Genomic DNA, 24,766 nt, shown 5'->3' with positions numbered 1-24,766 from the left:
AATGCTTGGGTGGCGTTTCTTGATTTGGAAATGTCACTGAAACGTTTCAACCCACATCTGCCCCGTTTCCGCCCAATTTTTCCCTAATTTCGTGACCTTTTTGCTTCTACAGGCTCACTCGAGCACCCAAGAAGGTTGTGGAGCCCATATATGGCCAAAATAGATGTAATATAACACCAAATTTTATGTCTAATCACTCCACAAACTAATTTATCTCTAATCAATCCACGCTCTAGTTCTGCTAAACAAACTTGTTCTATTTTTGTTAATGAAGATGAGGATTAGGATTATAAGATATGTAATTGTACTTGTCATTAGCTCATGTTATGTTTCATTTTCAGCACATATAACCACATATAAAGGCTGATTTTGGATGTAAAGTCTCGTGTATAAAGACCCATAATCTTGGATGTACAACCTCATTTATAAATGATAATTTTGGATTTTGAATCATTTAATCATCTATGAGAGTTAATATAGATTGGGTTTTCCTTCTAAAATGTCATGTGTCTCATTCTTTTTTCTTGCAAGATGCGCTATATATATATATATATATATGACGTTTTGCTCGATCTTTCCATTTTTTGGGGCTTGCGTTTCCAGCCGTACCTATTTCAAAAACTTCTAGACGTTTCGGCATTTCATGCAACTAAGGTGTAAATCAATGATGCATCATTAAAAGCAAGCTTGGGCACCTAAGCTATGCTCCTTATCAAAGCTTTATAAAAAAGAAGTAAAAGAAGCACTAGAGGGGTGGAAAAAGCAAACTGAGGAAATGGGTAATTCATGCCTCCACGATTGCTCCCTCCATCACATGTATACATTTAGGATGTGGACGAGATCAAATGGAAGCAAATGTTTCCTCGTATTTCTCGATGCTTCCATTTGCACGTGCTGTGCACTTGGTATTTCTATCATAGGTGGGAAAGTACATCTTCCCAATGGTGCACTGCAACTCATAGTTCTGCGTACCATGGGCTCCATAGCCCTTCCCTTTCTCATTCTGTTTGAGCTGGCAAAAGTCTTTGAAAGATAGTGCCTCTCTGAAGTCTTCTCCCATGGACTGTCACTTCCTAAAATGGTGCCTCATCGGTGATTGATCCTCAACTCCTCCCGGTTCACCTTGTGCCAAAGGTAAGAAAGAAGGTAGAGTGGCTCGAGTTGGCCCACTCGATGATGGAGGCTGCGCAGTGGGTGAAAGATGATCAAGTTGTTGAGAGGCCCCCGAAGTCTCTCCAAATAGAAACTCCCAGTGAGTGCTCCGCTCCCGGTTCTGCATTTTGATCTCATCCAACATCTCCTTTTGCCCCTTTGCTAAATTGCTCAGAGGCTTCAAGAGACTGTCAAAGGCAATCTCTTCTCTACTCTTGGGCTCCCCCATGTCTTCTATTACCACTGCCTTCCCACGGTCCTCGTGTCTGGAGTGATCTCCAACTCCCTCTCCCTGCTCCAGTACCTTTGCCTCCTGTAAGTAATATTCTATCGGTCCTCCTCACTGATAGGAAAATCCCCCATGACTGAGCCAAGATTTGGGCTCTAATACCACTGTAATGTTCCAAATTTGGATAAACAGTGATATGTAAAGCAAAAACAATTACAACACAATTTTTTTAAACATTCAACAAATACTCATAAAAACTCTAGAAGTAAGAACCAATCGAGCCATTTTACTAATCCAATGGAGCAAGTACAATGGTATGGAGAAATGCACCTGGGCTTGCCTCAATGGCAAGCGTGATAGAACCCAAGTGATAAAATAATGCTCTCAAATGCTAATAATGATTTCTCCACTAATGCTCTGTGCTGCCCAGAAAACTGCACCGTTGGTTGGAAAGGAACTATTAGAAACCCCACCTCTGGTGCTAAGAAAATGTTGCAAAATTAACCCTAAGCTCCTTGACCAAAACCCACCAAAACCTGTTGATTTGGGGTAGCATCAGATGTGCTCTAAGCCTCAAATTTTGCAGGGAGGCTTGGGCACATGTATTCCAAAGAACCCAGAAAGCGTGTTGGGAAATTCCACACAGAAGTGATTTTATTAAATTAATTAATAATTTTAATGGGATTCCTAATTCTAAACTTAGGAAAATTAAAATATTAATGGGTAATAATCTAATTAGGGGTGAAACTTCTAGAAAAAGCCATGGATCAAGCCAAAACGATATGAGCCTTTGATTATGTTTTAATCTAGACCGTTGGTTGTCCAACAGGTAGATATAAGAAGGGGTTTGAGGGTCATTTGGAAAATACACAGAGAGATCAAGGAAATCGATTTTCCGAAGTGAGAAGTTCTTAGGAGGAAAAATCAATTGAGGAGATTTCTTGCAGCAGAGGGGCAGTGAGAATCTGGAAGAAGGAATTTCTGGAGAGTACGAGGCAGAGGGAGAACAAAAAGATGTCCAGAGGAAGGTTGACGCTGGCCCACGCAGTGCTGACGCAGAGGCAACGCAGTCCTTGAGGGGAAGTCGAGTTTCCTGCTGAGGGAAGTCGAGTTTCAGTTGCCGGGAGTCGGGGTGTGAGTTCGGAAGGCAGAAGTTCGATTTTCTCAGCCATCCGAGGATTTGGAAGAGGGGCAACGTAATACCCAGGAGGGGTGACGCAGAAACCGTCGGGAGTGATGCAGTTCTGCACAGAAACCACGGAGAGCTTCCAGTGCAACAGGATCAGTCACTGATTCTCCAGTGACAGAGTGAGATCATTTCACTAGTCTTTTGTTCAATATTCTCTCTGTATCAGATTGCTAGTTGAGCATCCTAGAATTGTACTCAGATTTTCTCCTCCATAATAATAAAACCCTCAGAGCTATTGCACCGGTTTTCCTGCATTGGGTTTTTCCAGGGACTATTGTCCAAAAATAAGGGTGTCATATGTGTTTCTATTTTCCTTGCTCAGGTTCCATGTTTCATAATCATATTTAATTTGGTGTAGGTTGCTTCAGTAATTTACTTCAATGTTTCATGAAGAAATCTAAAATAAGTTTATAATGTAATTTACAATCTAGGTGAAGTAGATTCAGCTGGTTGCAGTAGGATTCCGGAGATTGTTAGATCTAGGAATTTTCACAAAACTCAAAAATGGTTTGGTCTAGTTCTGACCTCCCAAAATCGACCCCCAAGAGGCCCTATGCCCTCCAAGACTGCTGAAGCACACAACCTGCAAAGATGCCAACAAAATCCTCCTCCAAGGCTCTAGAAAAGTAGCAATCTCCTCCACAAGTGTTTCCCTTGTCTCTCCCGACAAGGATCAGCCACAATAGCTGAGTCTCCACCTCCCACGTGTGCACAATATTCTCCCTTTGCGCTGGCCCAGGAAGTGCGAAAGTCACACTGAATAGAAGCTCTCTCCTCCAGCTCCAAAACTCACCCAAATGGCAGCCAAACACCTAAGCCTCCTTTTCAGAATTTCTCCCGACCAAAGCTCCTCTGAAAGATGTCACAATCACAACTCGGCCTCTCCTCACTGCGTCCTCCAGAAATACGCACCACCTGGAGACGATGGATGCAACTGCTGGAAATCACAATGAAAACCTCCACCAAAAGAATATAGATGAACCTCTCTAGGGTGGCACTCGAAGTCCCCTGAAGAAAGGGTGAGCTCTCCTCTTGAAGAACTCTTGCTAAACAACAAATGACTTGGCTAAGCAGCTCGAGCAACCAAAGAGAAATTCGATATGCCAAAGATGATCAAATGAGAACTGCTGCCTTCCTTTTATGGATTTTGTGGAGCTCTTTTCCCTCCATTTTCCCTCCATCGTGGGTCCCTCACTTGACCATTGACTTCCCTCTTATGCAATTTGAATTAGGGAGGGCATATTTCCTAGTGTGGGTGGCCCCCACGTATAACTTAACCAAACCAAAATAACTTGCTACTAAAGTCTAAGTCTCCTAATAAAATCAAATGGGTCCCATCTCCTCCAAAATTGGCCCCAAAATGTAGAGATTAATCTTGTTCCAAATGAATTTAGGAAGGGACATTACATATTGTGGTGACGAACTGTATATGTTTTTTGTATGCATGGATTACTGGGTTCTTTGTTAACTTGATGTCTCTATGATTGTTACGCCATAGGGATGTTGGTGGAGACTTCTGGGTCTTTTTGTCATACAATATCCTCAACCCACGACTCACTTCATAATAAAGTGCGTTATCAAATTATAATAACAATATTTCTATAATAAAACTTCCATCGAGCTAACAGAAGTTAGATGCCATAATTTCCCCATAGCTAGAAGACAATTGACTCGAGATCAAATATCGATGGGTGTTGGTGCAATATCATTTGCATAAGATATTGACTCTGTAAAACTGCATCTCACTGTTGCACGATGAGCATCATAGAGGAAGTATTGCGCAACATATGTCAGATGAGAGACTGATGTTATGTTGTGTTATGCCAGGTAGTAGAAGTCCTCTTATAAGATTTAAAACGGGGAAGCTTCTATGAAATTCAATAGCTCTTTATTGCAAATTCCTTATTAAGTTCCAGCGGGCTGTATGTGGGCATAATTCTCATCATTCACAGGTTTTTCTCACCCCTCTTAACAAGTGATGTAGTTATCTGTATAAGGAACCAGCTTTGTTCGCTGAAACAAGTTGCAAGTTGAGAATCACTTGCTCTTTTCATAAACTAAGTCTTAAAATTGTATGACAAAAGATTTATTTGTCTGAAAATACATTATGTATGTGTCCTTTGATCCTCTGATGGTTATGAATTCGTTTTGTGCTCCCATGCGAAAAGGAATTTCATGCTACAAAAGGACATCTATCTATGGCATGTTCAATATGCTTCTGCTGTAAGAATTTGTCGGAAGATCTTCAGATTTCTATGTAGGCTTGTCAAGGAAGTGCATCTGAAATTATTCTAGAATGTAAAAATTGTTTTGCACTTTGAGGTTTTTGACTCTTTCTATTTAATACTTTGTAGCATAGCGGAGCAAGAAGGTTGCGAGATGCCATTGTTCTTGGATTTCAGTTACAGAGGATTCCTGGACGGGATACTGGCATTCCAGAGTGGTATACACATACAGAAAATGAGCTTGGTCTATGCTCTCTGATGCCTTCTGGAGAGAAAAATGATCGTGATGTCACTTCCACTGAAGAACTGTAAGCTCAAAGTTATTGGTACATTTGGTTTCTATTTTTTTACAATTCAGACATAATTCTTTTAGCTTTACTAATCCAATTTTTCTTCTACTTGTTAAGAGGCATTGAGGAGTTTGAGATTCTCCACGGAGACATACATGGCTTTCCAGACACAGTTGCTTTCTTGAAGAGTTTGGCAAGTTTGGATATTGATTTCAATTCAAATGATAAAACAGAAAAGCGCCAAATTCGTGAGCGCGTGGCTGCGGCTGGCTTATTTAATTGGGAGGTTTTATTATTTTCCTTTTCATCATGTCATTGCAAAATAACTGTTTCTACTTGGATATATCTACCTGTCATGAAACTTTTCTGTACTTGGAAATTATAGAATATATGAACATGATGATCACATCATATTATTTATTAATTATTTGATCAATTCAAGCATAGAAGATGGATTTAACTCGAGTATCATCCATTTAACCATTCTTGAAGAAGTTATTTCCTAGGTACAAATAATTAGCCAAACATTCATGGCAAGAACTTATGGCAAGAGATAAGTTCTTTATGCTGCCCAGATTAAATGTATCTTATTTTCATGTGAAATTTAGTATATTATGTGTGTATAGGTACATTAGCCCCAGTTTTGATACACCTATATTTAGCTGTTTAGTCAATTTTCATGTGGTGACTTTTGTCTCATTGGATTTGCAATGATAGTGGATATAGTTGATAAAGTTATGTGCTCACTTTTTAATTTATGAATTTTATAAGAAGTCTTACATCTAAATTATGCACTTTTAAGGATAAGTACAATCATCAAGTACAAAGTTCAAACCCTAGGGAAACTTGAGGACATCACCTATTGTCATCTGTTGTCCTTCTAACTTTAGGCCTTCTCTCCTATGGCACAAGGGGAAATCCCTCATAAGACTATAGAACTGTCTTCTAAATGCTGATATAAATATCAGATCTGCAGAATGATAATGCTTTTTAGTCATTTTAAAGATAAAATAAGTCAAGCAAGGCCCAGTACCTTGTCCTTGGGCTATGGAGTCTAGGTGACAAATAGAGATTGAAAGTGGGTGAAGATGTAATAAAACCAGCAAACTGTGAAAATTCCTTAACCCGGAATCCCTACTGCAGTAAACTGATGTTACTTCTCCTACTTGTTAATCCATACAAGTTATTTAGTATGTTCTACAGTAAATATCGAAGTAAATACAACTGCAACATTCACTATTTAAAATAATATGCTGAAACAAGAAACTGAACAGGAAAAAGATACAACACAATGACACAGTTATTTTTGGACAAATGTCCCCGGAAAAATCCAATGCGGGAAAACCGGTGCAGCAACTCTGAGGGTTTTATTATTATGTAGTAGTAAATTTGAGTACAGTTCGTTGGAAGCCCAACTGGCTATCCAATACAGAGAGAAATTGGACAAAACAAATAGTGAGATGATCTCATCCTGTCATTGGAAGAATCTGACCTTGATCTCGCTGGAAGAAGGCTCTGCGTCCCTCCTACGTCAACCTCTGTGCAGATCTGCGTCAACCCTATGCAGTCTTTGCATCACCTTAGCTGGAGATTGTGTTGCTCTTCCTCCGGATCTTATGCTGCCCAAAAACTTTGATTTCCAGCCTCCTGGTCTCACACCCTAGCTCCCTACTTCTGAAGCTCGATTTCCTCAGTAGTAATTCGATCTTCCTCAAGGCTCTGTGCTGTGACTATGTTAGCTCTGCGTGGGTCAGCGTCAACCTTTCTCTAGACGTCGTTTTTCCATCTTTGCCTTGTACTCTCCGGCCCATAAAAAATTCCCTCTTGCGGATACTATCTATGCCCTCACTGCAAAAGCTCACTTCGAATTTCTCACCAGCAACTGCTGTACTTCAGAAATTCGATCTTCTGAACTCTTTCTTTGTGTTCTCCAAGTGCCCATGAAGCCTTTTCTTATAACTCTCCCGTTGATCAATCAATGAACCATATTAGATTCTAATCAATGACTAGGATCATATTGACTTGACATCCGCTACCTTCTAGAAGTTTCACCCACAATTTATATTAATACCCTTTAATTATTTTAATTTCATAAGTTTAGACTTAGGGTCCCATTAAAAATAATTAATTATTTTAATAAAACTGCCTTCGGGTGGAATTTTCCAAAACGATTTCTGGGTATTGGAGAATACATATGTTTAAGCCTCCCTGCACAATTTGAGACTTAGAGCACATCTGATGCTACCAAAAATCAACACAAACAACAAATATTATTAGTCATAGACAGGGCTGATAATGCTACAAAAGGCCATGCTAAATGCCACAAAACTCTTTCTTATCTTTGATGTGCCAACTACAGAAGCCGAAGATAGAGAACACCTCATTTTTTGATGCCCCCTTTATTATGAGATAAGAGGATGCTATCATTGCCTCTATAGGGACTTTGGGGGATCCCTCTCAACTTTCGTCAAATATGAGGACCAGATATGCCTAGCCCTCTTCATCAAGGAGATCTTCAAGCACAAATCTTAGTTCCCACATGTTGTGCCTTGTCTTGGGATGACTAGGATGGTCACCTCATACTTTCATGTTAATCCATGAGATTATAGCAACAAGCGGTGGCTAGAGTGCTAGAGTACAACATACAAGAGATTGGTGAGACCTTGTGTCTATCCTCAGCTCCCAACCCCGTCTAGGAGATTGTTTGATATCATTGAGACTAGTTCAGAGGTGCTGAAATGTGCATCAATCAATACATGCTTAGAGCAGTAGAGGGATCAACTTTAGATGGACCTTGAGCAAGGTGCTTTGCACCCATCAGATTACCTCTTAGATCTAGAGGAGTAGCTTGATGTCTCCAAAGTTTCTTTCTTTCGACCTTGGATGCTACAAGTATCCCTTGCTCCTATATTCCCCTAGGATCATATAAATGCCCCCCCTCTTGCCCCCAATGGTTCCATAGGACTTTGATAGTGAGCTAGTACCCAGGCCCCCCGGCCCCCAATCACCTTTGGGCATCAAACCCTAGCGACTTTGACATCACTGGATTGTTTGTTTGATCTCTTTCGTACTCCCTTTCTCTTGCCAGGTCTTTGAGTTGTCCACTTTTCCAACTTTTGACATTCTTCGTGTTTAAATTTTGTATCATTGTACCTTTGTCATGGTTATATATACATGTGTTTTATCTTTAGGATGTGTCCCTATAGGTTCCTTTCTTTCTTGATCTTAGTTTAAGCATTTTTGAAGGGTTGTGCTTGCATTCCCACATTTATTCATATTGGTTGTATTATTTAGTCCCATTGACCTAGTTTTGTAGTCACTCATTGGACATTGTTAAAAGTTATCTTATATTATCTTATCTCACAAGTGCTACAATATAAAATGATACCTTTTCTCCTCTAGGGTTTTTCCAAAACCATAGTCTTATTTATCTCCTTTGGGTAAACCGTAAAACCCTAATCCTAGTTCTCCCTTGAAATTCCTCCAAGAACTATAGTGCTCAAGAAAAAAAGGAGAAAATGCACATGATGAAGAATACAATAGGACATCTTCACCCTCGCTCTCACATCTCTAACACAAGTATGTAATTACATGGGTTAACAAGTACAAGTTGTGAAAAGACTCTCCCCTCCCTCTATTTATATGAAATTTGAGGAAGCCCAACAATCATAAGGTGGACGGTTCCAGAAGCATCCTATCTAATGAACAAATAGCCCTGTTACCCACCATTTTGTGGGTGATATCCCTAGGAGAATTTTTTTCTCCAAGATGGTCCTCAGCTGGCAGCCAACATCCCCTTGCAACCACTTTCTGTATGGAGAGGGTTCATTCAATAAAAATGACTAAAATTCCATGCCTTTGTTTTCAATATCAAGCTGCAGCCATTAATGAACACTTTATTTCCTCTCAGTTGTTAATGGTTTTCAAAAATAAAAATAAAATCTTTTGATTTCCTCTGTCGTTAAATAAAAATAAAATCTTTAGCGTGATTGGAAGGTGATTGAAAAGGGGAAAAGTACCCCTGTTCCAGAATACCCGACACAGTATGAAGGCCACATCACCACTGGGAAGGAGAAGTTTTCCGATTCACCCATACCCGACAGAGAGGTATATTCTAACTTATTGCTACGGAGCAAGATCGCTTGCTATCTAACGTATTGAAAGATTCTTGGAGACTATATACAACAAAAGACGTGTAATTTATTTAGCATTTCCTCAACTAAATTAAGACTTTGGCTGTGTTGTCGCGCGGATTGGCACGACAACGCTCGGACCGGGGGCTGTCACTCTGATCCCCGGTCCCTCCGTTTAAGCCTGTCTCCCGCGGCTAAGGGGGGTAGTCCCTGTGAGATGAGGAGACCAACTGTCGACCAGTTGGGTGGGAGACACGAGACGCGATTAAAGAGAAACACTAAAATGGATTTAGAAATGAAAAGACCAGTGCCTTGTGGAGTTAATGCTTAAATGATTACTTTTTAAATGATAAAGAAACATGGACCATGAACAGCAACCATCTATTATCAGCTAAATCACGTGACCAAAACGATATCCGGCAACTGAAAGCTTTAAAAGATAAATGCCTTAAAATACCACGAGAATTATAAACCATTAACCAGATATCAATTTCGCAACTCGGCTTGAAAAACTTAGATCCCAGCATGAAAGATATAACATGAAAACAACTGAAACTGACAAAATAGTTTTTCCACGAAAATTTTTTATGCTTTTCAATTTTTTTTTTTTTTTTTTATTTTATTTTATTTTATATATATTATTTTTATTTTATTTTTTAATATTATAAAAAAAAAGAAAATTAAAAAATCCAAAAATTTAAAATAAAAATATCTATCCTAAAACAAAAATTAAAATCTTAAATCTAAAACTTTAAATAAAACTAAATCTAAACAATTTTTAAATAAAACTAATCAAAATTTCAATAAAAAAACAAATCTAACTCTAAAAGTTGAAATATGTATATGCATATAACCTAAAAAATAAAAAAATAAAATGAAATTTAATATCTAAAGCCAAATCGCATTTTTCCTTTTTGATTTTTTATAAAACTCAACCAAACTTAAAACTATAGAAAATATATACATAAACTTAAATCTAAAAAAAAAACTAATAAACAAAATCTAAAGTAAAATATAAATGAAACTATATGGAATTAAAATCTACACTAAAACATTACCCTAAACCTACGACTAACACATTTAATCTAAAGTAAATAAATGCAACCAGCCTGAAAACCCTACGGTAACGTAAATCAAACAAAACGAATGCGCAGTGATGACCATAGACTAAAATCGATTTGCCTGGGCATTACGATACCTCTCAGCAAAAAAAAAAACGATACATATTTGTTACCTGAGGCGCGTCTATACATATCACCATAAATCCCAAACGCAGCTATTCGAAAATGATGAAACGTTACCTGAATCGAAATGCACTGAACTCACGCCAGAACCCGTGAGAAATCTGCGTGGATGTTTGCTTGAAACGCAGGGGTTATTGTTTCTCTGCGTATGCATCTGAGGGATGCTTCAATGGCGTAATAGATGCGCAGCACAAGAAATCGATTTTACTGAAGACACAGAAATTACCGCATAAAGTCTCCTTGATGGCGGACTGGGATCATTTGAGAGTGTTGCGGGTTCCAGCAAAACAGACGGCGGCGATTTAAGGAGCTGAGCTTGACGGCTGGTAACGCATACAATGTATCTGGCCCGTAACTACAAATCGTGGACGGATTTTCACGCTGAGGAAGTGATGCTTTCATGTGCTGAGCCTATGTATCTATTTGCCACCGCTTTGAAGCCTCCAGCGACCAAAATCACCACTGATGAAAGCAACAAAAATTGGCTCAACAAAACACGATTTTCTTGGGCGTTTTCTGAGTGTGAAAGCAGCAAAAAAAAATTTCGGTTTGGTGCACAGGGTTGCGTTTTGAAAGCTGCAACAATGGAGATGGCAGTAGACGGTATTCACGCGGAAAAAATGCCACTGTTGAACTCCCCTCTTTTTTTTTTTCTCTGTTGCCGGCAATGTTACCCTTGATGGCAGTCCTGCAAAAAAACGACAAAACCCTAATCAAATCTGCATAAAGCAAAATCTAAAACCCTAGAACAGAAAAAAAATTTAAACCCTAAGACAGCTAATAAATTTACAGATTTTTGGCCCCTGAAATAGCCAGATTCAGCAAATAAGAGCAGAAATACTTTCAGAATATCAGAAATTTTGAACTTCACTGTGAACAGAAAGAAAAATCTCTCAATGTAAAACACGAAATAAAACTTAAAAGATTAACCCAGGGCACAATCAGCTGGGCTCTGCACAGAAAATGCTTGCGGGAGTTGGCTGGTTCAGCCGAGAACTTCCCCGAAACGCCCACAAAATTTCCTTCAAAAGATGTTTTCCTGCACATCTCAAGCAACCATCAGCAAAGAGAGAGAGAAAGCTGCTAGATCTCAGGAAATAATGGAGATACCTGCCATTATTTCAGAAACCCTAGCAGCCCTCAAACCCTAGCAGGTGAACAAGATACCTGTGCTCACACTACTCTAAAAACAAGCTATGATAAATGGGTGAAAACTGAAATATGCAGAAAATTAAAGATCTCACAGCAATTCCGGAGAGTAACACCAACACGATTTGGACCCCAAAGTCTTTTTATTAACCAGAAAATCAGATTACAAGAGAGCTTTTCAGTACAGACTCACAGATCAGATGATCTGAAATGACCCCCTAAGACCCTATATAAAGGAAATGATCCCAACGGCTAGTTTTGGGTGATCCATGTAGAACTGATCTCGACCGCTGATGAGGATCAAGACATCTCTTGATCTCATCCGTCGATTTATTAACTTAAAATATTATTATTTTATTAGTTAGGGTTTTTGCTTCATTTTTTTAATTTTTTATTATTTTTATTCATTTTTAATTTTTTAATTCATTTTAAGATGGATCATCAAACTAAGCCGTTGGAAACATCACCTAGGACCTAGGACCTGGGACTCATGAGGGGATTTACAACATTTCTCGACCCTCAGGATACATTACATCATGACTTTTACAAAATTACATCTTTAAGGGACAAACCCATTTAATACAGACCCTCACAAAACACCCAGCTCTGCGACACAACGATAATCTAGCAGATCAACACACTAGGATTCTCCTAAAGTTCTAATGACAAAATCAATCCCGGCTTTGGGGTCAGGTTTGAAGGAAAACTCTGCCGATCCGTGGATCGGTGAGACAAAAAACCTTCCGGGACGTAGATTATCATCAAAAAGTTAGGTCCACCTAGGCAAATTACATACATGACTTCATGTCTGCTAAGATTATTTACAGTTAATACATGCAGACTGGGTTTACAATCAGAAAGATCAAACTGCTGATGATGGCAGGATGGCACGGACATGCTAATCAGGTGCTGCTTCTTCTTGTCAAGAAAAGACGGGGTGCACTGCATGGGTAGTTGACCAGTAGGGGTCAACAGGCTGCATAACTCCTCCGACTGTGCTGCAACATCCAACCCGTCATCTAGTAAATGTTCATTATTTTTCTCAAGATAATGTTACATTGTGTTTATCGCACATAGGCATTTGAGTGAACGGAAGATATATAAGAGTCCATTTCAATTTGGACCAGCTGCATTTTTTTACTATAGATAATTCCAATGTTCCACCAAGTCTCCGAGACGGGGAGACGCGGGTGCGGGGAGACGCACAAAGGGGACGTGTGGGAGAACCCTGAATTTTTAGGGAAATTTAGGGGAGACGGGGGGACGTCGAGGTATATATAATATAATTTTTAATTATATATATTATATATGTATATAATTTTGACATTTTCATGTTCATATTCATTGTTCAATAATGCTAATTCATCAAGATTCAATACCATAAGATTCAATAATAAAATTCAATATGAAATATTCAAATACAATGTACATTGATCCATATCATTCATCATTCATCAATCATCATTCTATAATTTACATTGAATCATTGATTTAAAAATTAAATTGAAAATTCATCATTCATCATTCATCATTCTAGTCTTCTAGATTCTAAATTGAACACTAAATTAAAATTTTCAATTTATATAACTCAAAGTTTCAAACACAAAAATAGTTAAGAGTAAAGAGTTGGTCATCAATATCTAGTGTCACAACTCAAATGTTAAAACTTAAAAGTAAAAATGGAAAATGAACACTGAAAATAAAATCAACTTCAAGGACACAATCTCAATGATTGGTCCTCTACATCCATCTGCTGCATGAAGTCATCAGGAACATCAATGGGAATGTTATTATTTGAGTCAGAGTCACTCTCTTGAGTAACCAATGGAACTCCAACCAAACCACGCTGCAACTCATCTGGTCCATCCTCATCATCTATCTGTGCACTATCCTCTGGATCCACATCCCATCGTGTTGCTGGTCCCCTCCGATACTCTGGTGTCTTCCTATGTGCAAGACGTAGAGAACTATGCACTGCAACTAGCTTCTCTGCTCTCCTAGAGGAAAGTCTATTCCTCTTGATAGAGTGGATGAAGCTATATGTGGACCAATTCTTCTCTGCTGCAGAGGAACTAGAAATCTGAGACAATAAGCGAATAGCAAGATGTTGGATCTCTGGAGCCTTATCCCCATGCATGGTCCACCAACCAATGGGGTCAGTCTGGCCTAAATCATTGCGATCTTCCCTTGCATCCGGCTTGTTGAAGGGACCACTGAGACTTGCAAATTGCATCCACTGTCTCCTAATGGATCTCCCTTCTTCTGAACTATACATCTTTGTAATGGTTGCTCGAAATCCCTTTTTGACCTTTGGATCTTCAATGGGAAGAATTCTACCACTTCTTGCCACATACCATTTTGGGTTGAGTGCATATGCCGCCATGTGTAAAGGTGTATTCATTCGATCCCACCTACGCTGAATAATGGGTCGAATCTGAGTCATATAGAACTCTAAGGAAGGATCTTTCTCACGAATGGCCACCCTTACTTGATCCAACATGCTATCAAAAGTCTCATAGATTTCTCCAAGAGTAGGAGAATCTGTGTCAGTGTAGCGAATGACCTCAACTACAGGACGTAAGAGTGACACCAAATAACCACAATCTGTCCACCAATCATTATCCAATATCTGAATCCTGATTTTCTTCCCTTCCTCTGTCTTGGATTCTGCCCATCTGTTCCAATCTGGAGTCACAACCATGGCCTGCAATGCTGATTGCACCTCCAACATCCTCTCTAATAAAAGAAAATAACTAGCATATCTGGTATTGGTAGGCTTGAGGAATTCCTTCCTCGCATGAGACCTGTACATGGCTAAGGAGGTGTGGTGATTGCAAATAAACATTTGCACATTTCTTGCAGCTGTCACCAAGTTAGATACGCACTCAATTTGGCCAATGTCTTTCAATGCATTATTGAGTGCATGCACACAACAAGGGGTCCAGAAAATATGTCTGTATTTACTCTGAATCATTAATTCTGCTGATCTACACACTGCCGCTGAATCTGTCACAACCTGTACAACATTTGTAGAGCCAACCTCCTCTATAGCATCACGAAGAAGCTCAAATTGGAAAGCTACATCTTTGCGCTTTCCAGAACAATCAATAGCTCTAAGAAAGAAAGGCCCCTCTCGGCAAGTGACTATGATGTTGATAAGTGGACGTTTGACAATGTCTGTCCACCCATTCATAACAATAGAACAACCTTCCCTCACCCATGTCTGCCTCAAAGTTTCCTTTTGCACATTAATATTGGCCACTTGCCTTTCTAATATCACTGTCCTCAACTTATGTTCACCTGGGGGCACATATGAGGGTCCTGCTGTTGCAATTGCCTTGACCATCTCCTTGTAGTAAGGAGAACGACTAACATGGAAAGGAATTCCGTTGGCAAAAAGAAATTTGCCAATGGCATCATCTGTATCATCACGGTTCAACTTACTATACATCCCTGCAAGAGTTGGTCCCACTGCACAAGAGCGGGAACCCTTAGTCCCAATATGAGATGGTGGAGGCATATCTTTCTTTGATTTTCTTCTTGAGCTTGTGGCTTCATTAAAATTTTCTTGAGGTTGGGCCATGACATTTTTGCTTGAGAACATGCCCTTTGCATCTGCTGCCATTTGCATTCTCAAGAGCTCTGATTTTTGCAACAGTGTTAAATGTGAACATATGCTAACCCCTTTGCCACCTACACCCAAAAGATGCATCCTGAGACGACTATAACTCCCAGCCCAAGAATGGGCACAAATGTTGCATTTCCAATGGCGTGTCCCACCTCTTGTGCTTCCCGGTTTTGGTTGGGTTGAAGAGCCAGTGATTTTGGTAGCATATAGCAAAAGAGGTTTGCTTGGATTGAATGTCCCCTTTGCATATTCTGCCAATGACTTTGATGGGGTTGGAGTCGTTGAAATGACATCAGCACTAGCTGTACTACTGACATGGGTTTCATTCCTTGTTGATGGCATTTCAGTTTGAAGAGGACTCCTTGTTTCAGTTTGAGAATCATATTCATTTTCAGTTTGACTGTCACTGCCACTTTGGTTGCTGTCACTCATTTTGCAAATAGTTTATTTTGCAGATTTTGTATTATTTAATGCCCTGCAAGAAGGGTTTGCTTAAAAAAAATTAAAATTTAAACGGTGAATTTAACAAACAATTTAAATTTTACAGTTCTGAGTTTTAAAAAAAAAATTTAACAGTGAATTTGACAAACAATTGAATTTACAGTTCTGAGTTTTTTAATTTTTAATGCCATGTAAATGAGAAAACTTCAAAACTTTAACACTGAAACAGTGAAACATGAAAAAAAATAAAAAAAAATTGCAGTCAAACTCACTGTGTACAGTTTGGAGCAGCTGCGTGGAAGTTTGGAACAGCGTTACACTTTACAGGCTTACAGTTACAGCAAAGATGCCGGCTGCGTGGAGGGCGATGGTATAGCAGCAATGCTGCTTGCGTGGAGGGTTTGGTAAAAGTTAAAACAGTTTAATAATAACATTAAGTAATACATGGCCTGAACAGTGAAGGCTGAATCGAATTAAAATTTTTAAATTTAGACAAAACAAAAATTACCAGCGGCAGCACGCTGTTTCAGTTTCAGTTTTGAGATCTGCCTTTGTCACAGGTCTGTATCGGTCCTTTTCCCAGGGCTGAGACTGAGGTCCAATAAGAGTATGACAACAGTTCCAAAGTGAAAATAGTAAAATACTGCTCCAAAAAACAAACCAGAAATTATGACCAGAAAAGCCCAAGACTTGTGAGCAGAGAAGCCCAACGAAACCACCTCAGAGACAACAAAAAATCCACGAAATTACTTCACAAAATCACCTCAGAAACGAGTTTTTCTTGTTTGAATTCGGTAGTCAAATGAAGAGGCCCAGCTTCAATATATTCAAGATTACGCTGAATAGTTCATACGCTGCCGCCTGCCGCCTGCGTGGGAGGATGCCACTGCAAGTTTGCTGAATCGTTGAATCTTGATACGCTGCCGCCTGCCGCCTGTGTGGGAGGATGCCACTGCAAGTTTGCTGAATCGTTGATACGTTGCCGCCTGCCGCCTGCGTGGAGCTAGATGGAGGATGCCACTGCAAGTTTTCAACGTGTTACGTAACTGCTAAGTGCTGAACCTAACAGCAAGCTGCTGCGTGGAGAAGAGGGAGGATGCGCTGAAGCTTTGAGGAGCAGATGGAAGAAAAAAATGCGTTGAGGTAAGAGCATAATGAATGGCGGTAGAGTGAAAACTTGAAAAGTAGTGTTAACCCTAACTTTTCAATGTTAATGTAATTTTTTATTTGTAATTGTTAATTTAGTTTATTTTTATTTTTTATGACTTTTTAATAAATTAATTTTCATTTTTTTTTAAATTTTTTTTTTGGTTTATAAAGGGTAATTAGACAAAAATGAAGGGGGATGCCCAGAAGAACCCCATTTTCAGGGGGATGCCCAGAAGAACCCCATTTTTGGGGGGGACGCCCAGAAGTACCCCTTTCGGGGAGTCGAGTCTCCCGCACTGGGGAAACGCATCCCCTTGCGTCTCCCTGAGTCTCCCCAAAAGGGGGATATGCGGAAACGCATCCCCGAGAGTCTCCTTGTCCCGGGTGCGTGGGGTGCACGCACCCCACCCTGGGGGACGCGTCCCCGTGGAACACTGGATAATTCATTAATAATACTAATAGCTACACCGTATTGTTATTGGAACGCTAAATTGCTATGGAACACTAAATTGCAATTTATTTAGTGGTTAGGTAGCGTGTTTCTCTATGTGTTCTGAGATTAAATTATGATACAGAAAATTTTCTGAAATCAATTGTAATTTAAAGGATATCTTCAACTGTACATTTAAATTAAGATAAGTCTCACATGATTGAGTCACTAAAAAAATTTCTGTTAACTACGATAGTATGCCAGACTTAGAAAATTATGAGCCATGGATCAGAATGAACGAACTTATAGTATGGAGACTAATCTGACTGCTACCCAAATTTAATTGGTGGATACTTATACAAATCTACCAGGATTAGTTACTTCTAAGGCCTATAAGATCCCAAGGATTCATAATTAGCTTTGATACCAAAATGTAGTACTCTAATACCCAAATGGACTTACTCTGATAGTTAAAATGCAGAATTTTGAAGCAAAGATTAAACCAATTATTATTTCGTATTTAATTTCCTAAATACATCCAAATTTAGCAACTACAATTTAAGTAAGAATTTATCAATCTAATACACAGACACCTACCTGGTTTCCATGAATGAAGTCGATCTTGAGATGTTGTAGCTCCAAATCTGCTCCCGTTACCAAAATGACCAAAACCTCCCTGCCAAACTGGGCACAACCTCGGTACCCAACTCCAGAATACTACGAGAATTCAGCACTCTGGCCCTTGTGCCCAAAAACTTCAAGAACAACCAAGGCTCAGTTTCAGTAATAACTCTCCTTGAAATTCTTTCCTCCAATCCTCCAATTCCAGAGAAAATAATAACCTTTCTTTCTCCCCTCACAAAACCCCCTTCCCTTTCTTAAATAGTGGAGGTTCCTTCCTTTCTACGCATTCGCCCACTGTCTTATGAAAGGATAATATCTTTTGTTAAACGGTGGCTGCCTTGTCATGGTTTGCCTTAAATTGAATCGAATGACACTTAACATGGAGTGACATCACCTTTCTTTTAGTTTAGGCAGTTGGTTTATTTTGATTTAGTAAATTAGTATATAGTTATATAATGATTGAATATTATTTATTTTGTAACGTATAAGATTTAACAATAAAGTTTTGGATTTAGCTTATGAAATTATTTAAATTATATCTAGGGTTATTAGTGTATTTATATACTAGGGTATAGCCATATATACGAGGTGGTAAACTTATGGAGAAGTCGATATATTCATTATCTCTTAATATATATTTTCATTCTATTTATTAGGGTTAGATGTTTAATTAGCATTTTTGACAATTAATTTATTTACTCTATATTTGGACATTCTTCAAGAGTAATTAACACATATACTAGTGCAATGTATGTGGTGCATGCATATGTAGCTATCATATGCATGCCTCACATGCATGCTAATATTTCCATGTTACTTGCGATTCAGGATGGGTTGTTACACAAAGCAAAGCGTTGGTACTTTGATGGTGCCATATGTTGATTGACACCCCAGGGTACCCCTAGCTGTTGAAACACTGAGCTCCTCTTGCTTCGTGGTGGACTTGCTTGATATTGTACCCATCAGACCTAGGATGTCCACAAGCTAGCCTTTACATAGTTTGATGGCCGTTGCTTGTTTCTTAGTCTAGATGATGTTGGTCATCCTTAGAATGACAATGGAGGATGCGTATTCATTATCAGAGTCCCAATGCTAGAGTGATATAGCTCCATGTCACTCTTCTAGCCCTTTTAGAAGGTGATGTAGGGCACCTAGAGCATGGATTTGGGACATGGAGGCACTTCTTGAAGTTTTCTCCTCAGGATTTGGAGTTGATTATGATGATGGAGCATCTCCTTAGCCCATTCCGTACCTTGTTGTGGTATTTATTGGTCAAAAAGGACATAACTTCATGCTTTTAAAGGACATCGACCCATGCGTGTGGGCATTATTTTGAGCTATGAGGTTGGCTTGTTGTTGATTTTCTAGGATAACTGCTAGAATTAGGTTTTTCTTCACCTAATAACTATTTCAATGATCAATTAAACATTAGTTTCATATAACGTTAAATTCAATATCATTTAGGCAGTTATACAGAAGAAAACATCAATTGATTAAACATGAAAGAGCAGTAAAGTAACCTTGAAACAAAGAGACATAAGACACAGAAATTTGGCACACAGGTAGGGCATAACGCACAAGGGGAATACCTAGAAAAGTTCTTCCTTATGAGAGAGAGAGAGTTTCCAGATTCTTCAATACATCACAAATAACCAATAGCAGAATAATAACCAAACCAGTAAGCAAAACCATGATAAAGTGCCATGTCAAAACCCAAGTTCCTGAAATTTCCGTCTCCTAAATTTTCGGCCCTCCTATAATTTCGACGGATCATAATTGAGTGAGACAAAAAATTGATTACCAAATGAATGCCAACGATCATATATATATATATATATAGATGCATATAAGCCATGAGAGGGCTAATTAGCCCTAATGGGGCTGACTTGTAGATGACCAAAATAAATAATTTTCTTCTTCAAATGATGAAAAATACCGACCATAGCTACATGATTTTTCAACACATCCTCCTAGCTGCGGAGATTGTTTTTCATTCTCTCTCAAGTTCAATCTTCCCAAGCAATCTATAGGTCTCACGACCCACAACCTAAGGAAGAGAATACAATCCAAGTTTCTCTCTCTCAAACCCATCATAAGGAAAGATACATAGCATCCATCTCAATGCATCTCCCCGACCACAAGGTCTCACAACACACAGCCTAAGGGAAGAACCAACAAGGCATCTCCCAGACCACAAGGTCTCTTGACACACAACCTACAGGAGGAATCAACAATACATCTCCTAGACAACAATGTCTCTCAGCATACAAAGTACATGAAGAATCAACAATACATCTCCCAGACAACAATGTCTCTCGGCACGTAGCCTACAGGAGGAATCAACAGTACATTTCCCAGACAACAAGGTCTCTTGGCATACAACGTACATGAGGAATCAACAATACATCTCTTGGAAAACAATGTCTCTCGGCACACAGCCTACAAGAGATGGTCTAATCATGATGCTATGTAATCAGTGCTCCCTCTTCAAGGGGATTCTCATTCATTCCAGTTTCTTCATATAAACATCAACAACCAGTTCATCATCAGAAATGTAGCCATGGTGGATTTCAAATATTTTAGCAAACAACAACATTTAGTTGTTCATCCAGCTTTAGTCGAGGCTTCTCTCAAAAGAAAACATTAGCAACCATAGTAGAATTCAACAAACCATAATTGAATCCAACAAATATCAAAGTCTTGCAACTTCTTCAAATCATTCATTAGGAAGATATTGATGGACTTGTAGTTCATTGTGCCAAGGATATCACCAGGTTCATGCCTCAAAAACAACTCCCTCTTACACAGAAATCATGGGCCCATTTTTAGCATATCTAGATCAACATCGCTCTTCAAAGCTTCTAGCCACCTTTATGAGAACGAGCTTAAATCAGGGTAATCTTGTCTGCTCCCTCTGAGTACAGAGCCTATCACGAGTCTTTTTGTTACATTGTTCTTTCGTTATTTCCAATGATATGCCACACCTTGGTAGTCTTGGCAGGGTATGGAAGAACAAGAACAAGCCACGAGACTCATAATGAAATAATCAAGATAATACTTATCTTTTGAGAGTGTGTGAACTCCCTCTTGATCTTAGCCTTCCACATCATCATTGATATCGGGAAAACATATTTTAAACATATCTTCATCATCATCAAGAAGTCTATATCATCAAAGTGTCCATCATCGGCATCATCAAAGAGTTCACATTATCAAGGAGTCCATTATCCACATCTTCAAAGGGTTCACATCAACATTAAGAGATCCATATCATCAATATAATCATTAACGAGTCCGCATTATCAACATCAAAAAGTTCATATCAGCATCCATAAGAAATTCATATCAACATCAAAAAGTCAGTGTTTCTTCTTTCAAACGAACATAATTAGTTCTAGGATTTGGTCCATTTTCATCTCCAAGCCCTACCTAGGGTTTACCAACCATTATCAATCCAATGTCAGTAATGATTAAAACAATAAAAAAATATAAGATACTTATCTCTTGATCTTATGACAACTCCCTCTTGGTCTTGAGTCCTTTAGAATCCAACCTGCAAATTTGCCTCAACATTAAGATGTCAGATCTTTTAGCAATCAATTCATTTACACAACCTTTTATATCGAGGAAAGTTTAACGACTATAAGATAGGGTTATGGCATCAATCCCTAATATCTTTTTAGGTTTATGAGCCCTCAAATTTTCATCATATGTATATGTCATAGCCTTCTTGCATCATGCTATCAATTCTATCTAGGCTTTCTCCTTCAGTCCTTTTCTTATGATAGGGTTTACAATCTTTTAAAAATCAATAGACCCTTCTTATCAAGAGCTGAGATATAGTAAAAACATTTGATCATCAGGATTATGACACCGTTTCATTTTGGTAATAGATCATTAAAGCATGATAATGTCGACTTCTTCTACCTTGTATACTTATATATGAGGCACAACTTTATTATAAAGAGACACCAACTCATTTGTTATGGATAGAGGTGTCTTCCTGCCATCGAGGTCACTAAATATGTAATCATCCATAAAGTCACTGTCATTATCATATTGTTATCACTTAAGATCTCAAAGATATACTCCCACATTAAAGGGTACTATCATTCTATAACATAAACAAGTCAAGTCACTGTCTTCATAATAGCAAGGTCACAATATCATAAGAGCATAGTCATTGTCAACATATTATGGACCTTTCTCATCTAAGAAAAAATCAGGACTTTGCATCAAATTAGTTATTGTCACTTTGAATCATAAAGATTTAAGATCTCGCATCATAGAGACTAGAAATCTTTTCCCACCTTACAAAGATTGAGTCCAATCATAAGAAAATGAGGGTACCTAACTTAATCGAATCACAGAAATTACTGACCTCTCTCATACAGGATTCTTGTATCAACATAGATAATTCACACCATTGTCGTTTTTTTTGCATTATGAGAATAAAGTCATTTAGTGTCGCATAAATTGTTGACATATTATTACAGAGATGATAGACTTATACTGGCTTCTATGCATCAACATAGATGCATCATAAAAATATAATCTTTTTCATATGAAGGGGTCACGTTAGGGTTTTCAGCGAAGAGATATTAACCAATCATTGCAATGCGAGCATCTTACAACCACTGTAATGGGATGCGAGGCTCAGATAATATACTAGACAATGCAGAGATAAGCGAGCAACACCATAGGGATAGTAGAAACTAAAAAAAGTGAGATACTATAGAGGAAGACACTAAAGAAGAGGTAGTTCCAGTCACAGATTTGAGCTATGAAAATAGGTTCAATCCATAGAGAAAAGGGGCTTATAACAATTTGTCGGGGCTATAGGAGTGCAAGATCAATCCGCAAAGATAGATGCCTCAAGAATTCGTATAACAGAAAGCACAAACTCGCACACATCCACAAAGAAATTAATGATACATTTCTTAGATTGAATTTAGGTTTTATACCTTTGTTTTTGCGTGTAATTATAGCTCAGCCCTCTACACTTTGATTTGAATGCTTGTCTTCCTTAAAGTTGCTCCTTCAATGCTCCCCAACTTTGGTACCATTTTGATTTTCTAGGATAACTTCTAGAAGTAGGTTTTTTTTTCACCTGATAACTACTTTAATGATCAATTAAACATTAGTTTCCTATAGCATTAAATTCAATATCGTTTAGGCAATTATACAGAAGAAAAATATCGATTGATTAAACATGAAAGAACAATGAAGTAACCATGAAAAAAAGAGACAAGAGACACAAAAATTAGGCACATAGCTAGGGTAAAACCCACAAGGGGAAAACCCACAGGGAGAAAACCCAAAAAAGTTTTTCCTTATGAGAGAGAGATTTTCCAGATTCATCCATATAGCACAAATAATCAATAGCAGAATAATAACCAAACTGGTAACCAAAACCATGATCAATTGCCATGTCAAAATCTGAGTTCTTGAAATTTCGACCCTCCCTAGAATTTTGGCCTCCTCCTAAATTTTCGGCACTCCTATAATTTTGCTGGATCAAAATTGAGTGAGACAAAAAACTGATTGCCAAATGAATGCCAACACACGCACACACATAGAAATATATATATATATACATACAAGGCATGAGAGGGCTAATTATGCCTAATGGGGCCGACTTGTAGATCTCTTGGGGCCAACTTGTAGATGACCAAAATAAATAATTTTCTTCTTCAAATGATGAAAAATGCCGATCATAGCTACACGATTTTTCAACAGTTGTAACATCTAGTTTGTAGCATCGAATTTGCTCTAGCCTTGAAAATTGGTGGAAAGGCTAAAGCACATGAGTTCTAAAGAACCCAGAAACCGTTTGGTGAAATTCCACCTGGATTGTATTCTATTAAAATAATTAATATTTTTAATGGAGTTCCTAAGTCTAAACTTAGGGAAATTAAAATATTAATGGGTATTAATCAAAATATGGGTGAGAATGATCTAGAAGGCGGATCAAGTCATGTTTTAATCTTAGTCGTTGATTAGAGACTTAATCTCGGTCGTTGAAGACTCTGTTTTCTTTTGAGATAACCTAAGGTCAATTGATTATGCCAAAGAATCTATAATGTTTTGTTGATTTTAATGATTGGATGACCAGTGAACTGTTTATAAATAGGTGCTTTAAACTTAGATAGATTCTTAATAAAATAAAAGGCTGTTCTTTACATGCACATGGTTATTTTGATTTTAGCGGGATGGATAAGTAGAATATGGAGAAGTATAACTGATTTAATATTCAAACTGAGTATTTAACCATTTATAAGCAGAAATTAAGAAAACAATGTTTTCTTAATCAACAAAATATAAACAGACTATCACAGAGATCTAGTGCAATTTATTCTCAAAGAGGAATTTACAATAATATATAGTTCTGTAAATTTATCTCTTATTTAAATTACAACTTCACAGAGGATCCAAAATGAAACTGAAATTCAATTAAATTTTAAATCGGATAACTGCAAAAGACATGATTTATATGAAGAAGACATAATGAATAAACAAAATGAAATACAACTCACTGAGAGACAGACCATATGAGGCAAATCCAGAATCTTTTATTATCTCAAAAATGCTCCAGCTTAGTACAAATCTGCTTGATAACTTGTTCAAGGGTTCAACCTTCAATACTTCGACAGAATGAAGTATTTAAGCAAAATTACAAAAATATTACAATTAATGCCTGAGTGACATGGCATTCTATTATTAACTTAGAACTAATAGAAAATAAGTAATTCGATCAAAAGGAATGAATCTGAACATCTGGCCCTGCTTTGAAGGAGAACAGTTGCTGAGTGGCCACTATTCAGGTGCTGCGCTGGTGAAGCTGACCTGTCTTTTAGTCCTGAAATTCACACAACTTATCCCA

At 38.2% G+C, this 24,766-nt stretch overlaps 1 protein-coding gene across 1 annotated transcript in view; it reads left to right on the top strand.

Moving 5' to 3' along the window:
* Positions 1–24,766, top strand: part of LOC149200428 (L-arabinokinase-like) — a 481,920-nt gene that overhangs the window by 177,683 nt on the left and 279,471 nt on the right. The window contains exons 15-16 of the mRNA XM_089399573.1: positions 4,925–5,103; positions 5,203–5,371. Coding sequence (XP_089255699.1) covers positions 4,925–5,103; positions 5,203–5,371 — 348 coding nt within the window. The remainder of the gene's footprint in view (positions 1–4,924; positions 5,104–5,202; positions 5,372–24,766) is intronic.

Source organism: Pinus tabuliformis, chromosome 2_1, assembly GCF_031772625.1.
Source record: "Pinus tabuliformis cultivar Carrire ecotype Pingquan chromosome 2_1, CPIR1, whole genome shotgun sequence".
Taxonomy (NCBI): domain Eukaryota; kingdom Viridiplantae; phylum Streptophyta; class Pinopsida; order Pinales; family Pinaceae; genus Pinus; species Pinus tabuliformis.
This window is presented reverse-complemented; position numbering and strand designations above follow the sequence as displayed.